Source organism: Pterocles gutturalis, unplaced genomic scaffold, assembly GCF_000699245.1.
Source record: "Pterocles gutturalis isolate BGI_N339 unplaced genomic scaffold, ASM69924v1 scaffold32892, whole genome shotgun sequence".
Taxonomy (NCBI): domain Eukaryota; kingdom Metazoa; phylum Chordata; class Aves; order Pterocliformes; family Pteroclidae; genus Pterocles; species Pterocles gutturalis.
The window spans coordinates 9084-18957 of record NW_010111257.1 but is presented as its reverse complement, the minus strand read 5'-3'; the positions used below and the strand labels follow the sequence as shown (position 1 = coordinate 18957).

Genomic DNA, 9874 nt, shown 5'->3' with positions numbered 1-9874 from the left:
GGAGCGCCCCTTCACTTCCCTCCGCCTCTTTTGCCAGGGAGGTCGACGTCCTCTGGACCTTGAAGTCGGGCGCGTCTGCGGGAAGCTCTGCCGGGGAGCCGTTTGCCTGCTCCAAGTTTATAGTAGCTATAGGACGTAACGCTGCAGGTAGGTGGTGCGCACTGCAAAAACAAACCGTCTGAGAGTCCTAAAATGCTGCTATTCTTTTGCTGTTGACTAAAATTGAGAAGGTAGGAGGTTGGAAGAAAGTTCAAGTGTGCCAGGATGCTTCCTTTGTCATAGTCTGTTTTAATATGGGTCTCTGCTGTGAGAATGGCCCTTAAGGCTGTCCAGCTCTTCATTTAGGGAGCAGGGTTTTAACCCTGAGGCAAAGCTGTCCAGAGAAAAGCAGTCTGTACATGTAAACCACAGTTTTTGTTGCAGCTGCTTATTCCTCTTTCAGATTGTGGTAAAATGATATATTTTCAGTTGAAGGCCTGAAACAAAGCATGTTTTGGTTTTGGATTTTAGTTGGGATAACTCCCCTTTTCCTTTATCTGACTTTTGTTCAGTAGACTCTGCTGGATTGTTTGTTAGTTGGCGAAAGTTTATTTCTCTTAGTAGCAAGTTCCTCAGTACAGTTTAGTCTTTTAAAATAAAGATCTGTCAAAGACATATAAAATTATGGGTCAATAAGTTGTGATTTAATTTCTACTGAACAGTGTTTTTTTGTTTTTTGTTGGTTTTTTTTTACTTTTTTCCTTGATCAGTCAGTCCCTTTTTCACATTCTAATTCCTTGCTTGTTCAAAATGCCCTTCATTAGGCCTAGAGTCTTGAAACACCCTACTGTCTTCCCACATGCACTTACAAGGTCTTGAGTTTTTTAAGAGCTGTTTCCCTGTGGATATAAAGTTTTAAGTCCACCTTGCATTTAGGTCACATCTAGATGACATCTAAGTTAACTTTGCTGACTTGTTTTTCCTTGAAAAATGGTTAGATATTTTAGATTTGTGTTCTGTAACTTTTGACAGGAATTTTATTTGTGAACATTTGATTTAGGGAACTCTTTCTGTCACTAGGTCATGCATACCTTATCTCTGCTTTTTAGACCCTATGTAATAATTGTCCCTTGCTGTTTCAGTGATTTCTTTTTCTAGAAATCTGTTATATCTGGCATGTCAAGAAGTATTAGAGACTTAATATTTACATCCTTAGTGTATACTAAAGGACTCAAAGTTGACCATAGTGATATAATTCTTAAGAGTACATGGTTTTGATGTTAGGGATCTCTCTATGTAGAACTGCTCTTTTAAGTCTTGATATGGTGAGGTTACTCACATTGTTGATCTTTGCTAGATTTGGTGAACAACTGTATGTTGATAAAAATAAGTTACTACATTTTTTTTTACTTGAGATTGCAAAGAAAGAATCTAATTCAGTTTGGGTATTTGTTTGTAGAACAGAGATTTTATTCTTTAGAAATTAAGAGTATTTATTGTTTTTTGCAGCTTTCCTGTCTTCTTTTATTCTGGATTCTGTATGTTGGGAAGTAGTTGGAGTTGTGAAGCTGTGGAACGAGTGGTGTCGAACATCCAACACAACAAATGTCCTCCCAACAGATTCTTTCTGTTTGTTCTACCGATTAATATCAGATCCAACAGTAGGTGACTTATGCATTAATTCCGCTATATTATAGTTTTCTGAAAAAGAGAGCAACCCTCATGCCCTACCCTGTCCAGGGCAAACGAAGCATTAAGGCTGCAGTATTCTGGATTTATCTCATCAAAAATCTGAAGGGTTGTTATGTTCACAAAAACTATGTGAAGTTCAGTACAAAGAAGATGTATGGCAGCCTGATTGCTTCACATCAGTTATGAACGAAAAATTCTTGTAGAAATAGAGTTGAAGAAACCCAAGAAAACTGAACAACTTGTTGGCTGCAATGATGTCATCTTTGTATGTGATTATGAGCTGCTGTTGTGCTCTTTAAACCACTTACTTATGCAACTTTTTTTTTTTTAAGGTTTTGTTGTGCCAGTGTAGTTGCTATGTTGCTGAAGATCAACAGTTCCAGTGGCTTGAAAAGGTAAAAGTGGCAAGACAACAAACTGAGCAATGAAATCTAGGGGTGGGGATCTTCAGCTTAGTGTAAGTGCCTCTTCCTCTCTGATATTCTGAATACGGCAGCGTTGTCAGTAAGTGGTTTTCCTGTGGCTTTCTTTTCTTAAAAATTCAACAAATGGACAAATTTACTATCTGCAGATTCCATTAAATTCCTTTCTAGATGATGCCGGTTGTATCTACTGTAACTTACTAACTTTGTGGAATGACTCTTTTTGGACAGTTTCAGTTTTGTTGCCCTTAACTACTGCATTTCAGCTCTGGGAGAATCCTTCCTTAAAAAATAATAACGTAACTGCATTTGTACGGCTGCTAAAGGATCACCAGACAAACCTGTTGTGAAACTCATGTTTCATGGTATTTTTACTAATGGGTGTGTTCTGTTCCTTTCACAAGGAGCAACTTTAAAGGAAGGTGCCTCCAAAACAGTACCTGTCCCATTTGTTCATAGACTTAGTATGCAAAGTGCCTTACCCCAGCATTGTTCAGGTACACGAATGCTGCTGGGTCGTTCCAAATAACGTCATGTTGATTTTAATGAGATAAAGCCAGGGGGGGGAATGTTCTGGCTGTTGATTTTCTTTATGGATTTGGGTCACTGCCTTAGCCTCAAGGAAGTATGGCTTATTTTGTCTTGCTGTCTATCTGCTAATCTTCCTTCTTTTAAATCTCTGCTGATCTGATGAACAAGCAGAGATTCTAAAGCTATTATGTTACTCTGAAGTTGTGTAAGGCTGTAGCTAGAGATTTTACAAAGAGTGGGGTAAAAAGCGATGTGTCAAGTCCTCGGCCTGAGCTGAGTGATATCTGCTCAGTCTGTCCTGCCAGCTGGCCCAGCCAGCACTTGAGAAGGATTACTTGGTTGCAAGGGAGAACAGCACAAGCATTTTAGTGTGAGGCAGCCAGAGAGATTACAGGAATGCAAACAGGTTGGAAAACCAGGGCAACTTCATGGAATGATACAGGGTTTTCAGACTCAAGTTTGTGGAAAACCAGCCTTTTGTTGTTCCTTGGCTTGTTGAAGAGTTTAATTTTCTTTGGTGGGGGGGTAATGGTTTACTTCGAAGTTTATAAACCCTAAGACCTAAAACATTTTGGTTTTGCTGTATTCCACGCATTCTTGCACTTCGTTTAAACTGGGATTGCAAAAAAAAAGATGATTCTCGTTTTGCTGTCTTCCCCATTTGTGTTTTTCCAGCTGTTTGTGCGTATGTGTTATTTCAAATGTGGGTGTTTGTCGACAGTAGGAGTCTACAGTTTTACAAAGTCAGTGTTCTTGAGTATTTTTAGACTTCGTGGTTGTTGGTATTTTTAAATGTAGAGAAGAAATGTTGTGCTGGTAGTCTTTAGTGTGAGTTACAGACCTGTATGCTTCATAAATTCTGATTCAGTGAGCATCTTCACCGTCCCCATTAATCAGATTTTTACTTCTGTATGTGTTTCTCAGTAAGTGATCACTGACAAAATGAGAACATACAGACTGAAGTTTCGCAGTAATGCATACCAGCCAGTGTTTCCAATGAATTAAATTGAAAATATGTGTCTTCTGGAAAGTTATACCAGTTTTGTATTACAGTGGTAACACACTGATGTGAGGGAACAGTCAGCTTCCCTTCTGTGACTGGTACCATATACCAAAACAAGCAGGTTTCTGTAATGTTTACCAAATTCCCCATTTCCTTATTGATCATAAATCTGAAGAGGATGGTGTAAAGGGAAGGCACAGCTTTATCATGCTTCTGCTCACTTGGACATATGTTCTTTAAAAACAAAAGAACACTGTGCAGCATGTTGGTCTTTTGTGACTGCATGCAATGGATTCAAAAGTATGTTTAGTAAGATGTTTTTGAAACTCTCTTCTTTGAATTTGAGGAATACTGTAGAAAAATGAAGGTTCTCTTTCTCAATTCATCTTGAATAGGATTAAATAAAATCTGTGTATTTAAAATGAAGACTCTTTTTAAGTACTGTAGAACATCTGGCGAGCGTGATTTCAGTTCCAAGTGCCTTGCAGCTTGGCAAGCCACCTTCATGTCATAAGCAGCCTGGTTTTATTTGGAGTCCTTTTTCTTTTTACGGTCACCATTAGTAAAAATAGTAAGTCTTAATATATTTGCAGGTGAATAGAAAGTGCTGAAAACCTAAAGCCTTTCAAGAAAACCAGTAGACTTGATAAATGGGTTAGCTGGTCTACTGGGTTTTTTATCTCCATCCCAAAAGCAATGCATGTTAAATTTTACCTGAAGGTTGTGATTCAAATTTGAGTTAGTTCTGCAAACCTGAATTAAACTGACATTTGCCATCTGCACTGAAATTGAAATGAATCTTTGTGGATTTATGCCGTTATCGTGAGAAGATAAATTTTACTTATATATTAACGTTTTTATTTCAGGTCTTTGGCTGTATGCAAAAGGAGGGCTTGCAAGTAACCATTCTTTCAACATGTCCTGTAGCTGATTATAAAACTCAGGAATCCACATTAACACTTACATCTCCATTTCTGAAAGCCTTGAAAACAAAAGAATTCAAAGAGCAGGTCTGCTGCCCGCTGCTGGAACAACCTAACATTGTGCGAGATCTTCCTGCTGCTGGTATTTTGCAATTCCAATTATTTACAAGGCTGCTGGTGGCAACACAAAATTCCCTTGGAAGAACATCCCATTGCAATTAGAATTTCAGCTTAATTGTGTGAACTGGCTAACAAGTTAGCTTTTTGAAAATTAATTTCTAACAGTTTGACATCTTACATGTTGCCTTGTAAAATAGGGACAAACTTCAAAACCACCCACAAATATGTTTGTCCCTTATGTGTGGGACATAAGTACTAGCAAATTCTTCAGTATAGCCTCACAAAGTGAGGGGTTTCGTGGCATTTTACTTATGAACTAAGTATGTTTTATTAAGTTATTTTCATCTGAGCATACAAACTGAGGCTCGTAAAGTCATTTCTGCATATAAAGTAGGTTTCATGGTGCTACTGATTGACTTCGTGTTAAAGTTAGATTCAGTTCTATTATGTAATGTAATAGAAACCCCAGGCCTTTTGGGATGGAGTACCAAATTAGTGGTGGCATCATGAGGAAAAACTTGTCTGGCAGGAGCCAAAAGTGGATGATTTTTCTAGAAAAAGTTTATCATGTTTGCATTTAGTATGTTGAAGTTTTATGTTTGGTGGTTCTTTAGTTTTCTGTTGGGTTTTTTTGTGTGTGTTTTGTTTTTTTTTTTTTTTTAATAGAAGGTCATATTATTATTTTTTACCACTAATGTACAGTGGTATATAATACCGACTGAATTTTAGTAATTTTTGGTGGTTTATTTTCTTATGTACCTGGGGAATGAGGGATGGCTGGTCTAGCAGTCAGGATCCTGAGTAGTTAATTTTATAAATATTCATGGTTTTGAAGTTCTGGCCAGAACGTGATCTTATACACAGAACTGAGATTCTTTCTCTGCTGAATGTAATATGTATTTTCTTTTGACTTGTATTTAGTTCTGAGTTATTGTCAAGTATGGCAGTTGCTGTGTTGTATCAGTGTTACACTGATGTCATCAAACTGGACACGGTTACAATCGAAGTGTTCAAGCCTCTGCTTTCTTCTAAAATCCTGAAGAGTTTAGTCAAGGTAAAATCTAATATTTAAAAATTAATGGGAGGTTTGGTCTATTTTTGTCTGTCTTTCGTCTCTTGCGTTCTGCTGTTGATGTGCCCCTATGAGGATTCCACCTGCAAAGGCAGAAAAATACAGACTTTAATGACAGAGGACAGGGTTTCTGGTATAGTACCTGCTGTAACATCTGTTTGCAAGTTGCTTAGGAATAGTGAATCTACAGCTTCCCTCAAAACTTCATTTTTGACTTTTCAGGCTCTTGTAGTGGTACTAGTATATCAGGGAGTGATTCCCTGTGGTTGTTTAAGCTGCAGTTTCCTTTGGAGGTGTCTTGTGTTAAAACCTTTAAGTATATATATATATTTTTTTTTTTTTACATTCTACATTCGTATGCAAGATGGCTCTGTTCTAGCTCTGTACCTACCTGTCTTGTACCATACGTGAAAGCTTCTTAAGAAATTTATTTTGACCTCTAACTTCTTTCTTGAATTAAAAGACTGAATTTCTAAAGATGATTCTTAACAGTTTTGCACTAATCAAGCAGCTGTGAAATCATGGCATTATAGTGACTGAAGTGAATGTTTTGCTTCCTCCTGAGGTGTTTTTAATTGAAGTTGGTTCAAAACACTCCTCAATTTTGCCAGTTGAACTTACATTTAGATGACAGAAGAGGTTTGTGTGTAATGAAGTATTTATTTCAGCTATAAATGTGGGAATTGCGAGTTAGTTTTCATTACAGCTTATGCTGGTCTGCTAAATAAGTCTAACAGACTAGTATGTAAATGTTTAAACTCTGAAGGAAAACAACTGCAAATATGCAGGCTCTTCCTCGTATGCAAGCGAGGAGTGCAGATCAACAAATCACATTCTGTGGTTGAACTGCAAATTCCTTTGGGGCCTTTAACAGGTCTCCAGGTACCTTCATTCAGAAGACCTAAGTTTTGCTCTCAGTTAACAATTTAATAAAACTGGTATTCAGAGTAATAAAAATCGGAACAGTGGACAGTGAGGCTTTTTTGTTTTGTTTTGTTACCAGCAATGTAGCTAATGCTGATTATCTCTTCCTTTTCCTAGGATGTAACTGAAAGCACAAAGATTTTGAAGAAGTTACTGACGACCAATGAAACTCACAATAATATCTATATCTAAAGAGGACATTTATGACAGTTTCTTCTGTTGAAGACATTTTGAAATTGTAGTTCTTTCCTTAAAAGTGGAATAAATTCCAGTAGATTTTTAGTTCTGCACTAATTTTTGTTACTTTAAAATTCATCTCTACAGACACATAGGTTTCTTCTGCATGGCTTGGGAGACTGTCTTCTGGAGTGATTTTCAGAAGGATACCTTGAATAGTCAAAGCAACTTCTTTCTCTCCTCCTGAAGGGATTGCTTATCTAAATGTATACCTCTTGTATGTAAAAGAGGAAATGCAGTTAAGGAATTCTGTTTATATCTAATGAGAACACCTATTTTTTGCCTTATTTTGAGACACAAAAGTTCTCCTAATATTTGATCCTCTTTAAAGATTTTTCCATGATGAAGAAAATACGCTCTGCCTCTTCTTACATACACAAGTATATATAATTTTGTGTGTGCATAGGTATGAATGATACATGTGTATGTGTGCACATCATTTTTTTTAATGTATCTGTAGATAGAAAATGTAGTAAGTAAAATATGGTAAATACCTTTAAAAGACTTACTAGTGGAAAATAAACTTGCTTTACAAATTAGTAGGAGGCAGGGATGTGGAGCTGGTTTGAGTTGCATGGAAGGGCTGTGACTTGGATTGAGTATACTGATCGTGTTCAGGGACCTGCGGCCTCCAGATCTGGCAGGAAGAGAGGCATGCCCACACGCAGATGCCGCGGCTCCCATTTGCAGTGCCTTGCTGAAAGCTTACCTTTGTTGGCAGTTTCAGCTTCAGATCTGGAGCAGGAGCTGTAGAGGCGCAGGAGCATTCCCTGGTGTGAGGTCTCTCACAGTGGTGGGAACCTCTCCCAGTGAAATGGGGTGGTAGGCTCGCAAGCTGCTTCAGCTGGATTTGCCAGGGCAAACTAATTTAATCTATCCACTTTAAAACTCCAAATTGCTGGCAACAGTAGGAATAGTACAAGATCCCTTATGCAGAGTATGTGATTTTGAGAAGAAAGGAAAGGTACAAATTGTAAAGTGTCTCAAAAAATCTGTGAAAGTTGGTAACCGTTTCAGCAGTGTGTTTAAGATATTTATTAAGATTGGCATGCAGTTCTGACATGTATATATCCTCTGTTAAATTTAACATTTTGTTTAAGAAAATTGCGTTAAAGATAGTATTTCTGTTGCTACCAGGTTATTCACTGGTGGTGTTGCTGCACAGATATCTTTAAATTGCGTCTAGCTTATCCTTTTGGAACAAAGGGTAACAGCTTCAAAGTTCTCTACCAGGTTTAACCTTGACTTACATTCATGCTCAGGGCACGTTTTTGAACATTGTATTCCTTTAACAGAACTCATCCCTTCAGGTTTGAAAGTGTTCAGCTTACTCAACATCCACTGAAGCAAGTAACGCCTGGCTTCAGCAGACTGGCTACAACTTTCTGGTTTTGGAAAATTTTAACTGCACCCTGTATCACAGTTTCAACAGTAGTAGAATATTCTTGATGTGGCTATCAGGTTGCATATCAGTTAAGGCTTTGATTTAAATTTCTGTTAATATTATTACAAATAAGCATCTGTTGCTTTAAGTGAGTGGTACTGTATTTTGGAACAAACTCTGAAGCATCAAGTGCGGGACATAGTTTCTTCTGGTTTTTTTTTTTTTTCCGTTTTTGTGCAGCAGTTTGATTACAACCTGTTTTTATGCGTGATCTGAGCTGAGAGTTCTGTTGCTCTCAAAGAGTTGCACATTCGCTGCACCATTTCCTTACTTGTGTACTGAACATGTTTGATTCATAATAAATAAAGTACATAACAAGAAATATCTTTTATAATAAATATGCAGACTTTTACAGGAACTGCAAATATACGTCTGGTATTGGTTTTATCACCCATGCAGTTTTTCAGTGTTTCAAATTACTCAATTTTTACTACCTGGGTTTATGCTGAGGTGTGAGAGTACTCTTAAACACCTTGAATAAAAGTGTCGAAGCACTCTAGCAACTTGGAAGATGTAATTAGAAAGACTGAAAAGTGGTGTATTGGCAAAATGCTCCAAAGGCTAATTATTTGTGTTTCAAAGGGTGTGATAGCTCTCCATAGCTGGAAACATTTACTTAGGATGTGGTGCTTTTTCTGTGGGATACTATCGAGCTGGTGGTTGCGCCCTATGTATCCAGGTATGTTTCTGTGATCCACATTACAGATGAGGTCAAGCTTTGTGCAGCAGTATTTCTCTCTGGTGTGAAACTATATAGGGCAGGGCACGTGCACTCTGTATAGTCAGTAAGACTCTCCCTCATCTGTGTCAGCTGGATTGTGCTGTATAGATTTGAAATGTCAACCTTTTCGAGTACACAGTAAATACTATAGGATGATGAAAGAAGATACTTTAATTTTAAATTCCTTCTGTCTTTTTCCATAGTTTGATGTATGAAGTAGCTTGTATTCCCCCTTTAAAACAAATAGTTCTGGAAGCATCAGAACTAATGATGCCTGAGTATCTTGTAAGATGTGAGCACTGGCTGAAGATTTTTTCGTATTTGAACATTACTAAGTTGTGGTTTCTTTTCTTCTCTGCTCTACACTATTTAGTAAGAGCCTGCAATAAGGTTTTCTTTGTTTCTAACAGCTGCTGGTTTTGGTAATACTTGTATAAGCATATAAACTTAACTCTTTTGTCAAATGTGGCAGCAGATGACTTCAAAAGCTTTGGGGGAAGAAGTGCATTCTTGCTTGCATGTCTGAAATGTGATTGTATGAAACTTGTTTCCTTAAGATGTTGGGTGAAATGCAAGTAATGAAACCAGACAGAGTAAACAGACTGGAAGAGTTTTCTTTTTCCAGTTTTCAAATAATGTAAGCCACTTGCTACCCCCTTTTTTTTTTCTTTTTTTTTTTCAGATAAGACCGAGCTGTCTTCCACTAAAGAATGTTGTCTTCCAAACCAAGGACACAGCCTGTTCTCAAGTTTAATCTGCTTTATCATGCTGCAGAATATATTTGGTAGGCAGACATGTTCTCTCTT

The 9874-nt window shown here is 37.5% G+C and overlaps 1 protein-coding gene across 1 annotated transcript; it reads left to right on the top strand.

The window, feature by feature from the left end:
- Positions 1-29: 29 nt before the first annotated feature.
- On the top strand, positions 30-6858 carry PSMG1 (proteasome (prosome, macropain) assembly chaperone 1; the record flags this gene model as incomplete). The annotated part of the gene is given in 7 exon segments (XM_010073690.1): positions 30-147; positions 1489-1640; positions 2004-2066; positions 4494-4692; positions 5592-5615; positions 5618-5724; positions 6784-6858. Coding segments are annotated over 7 exon segments (738 nt in total), but the record flags the coding sequence as incomplete, so codon positions are not given.
- Between the last annotated feature and the right edge of the window lie 3016 nt (positions 6859-9874).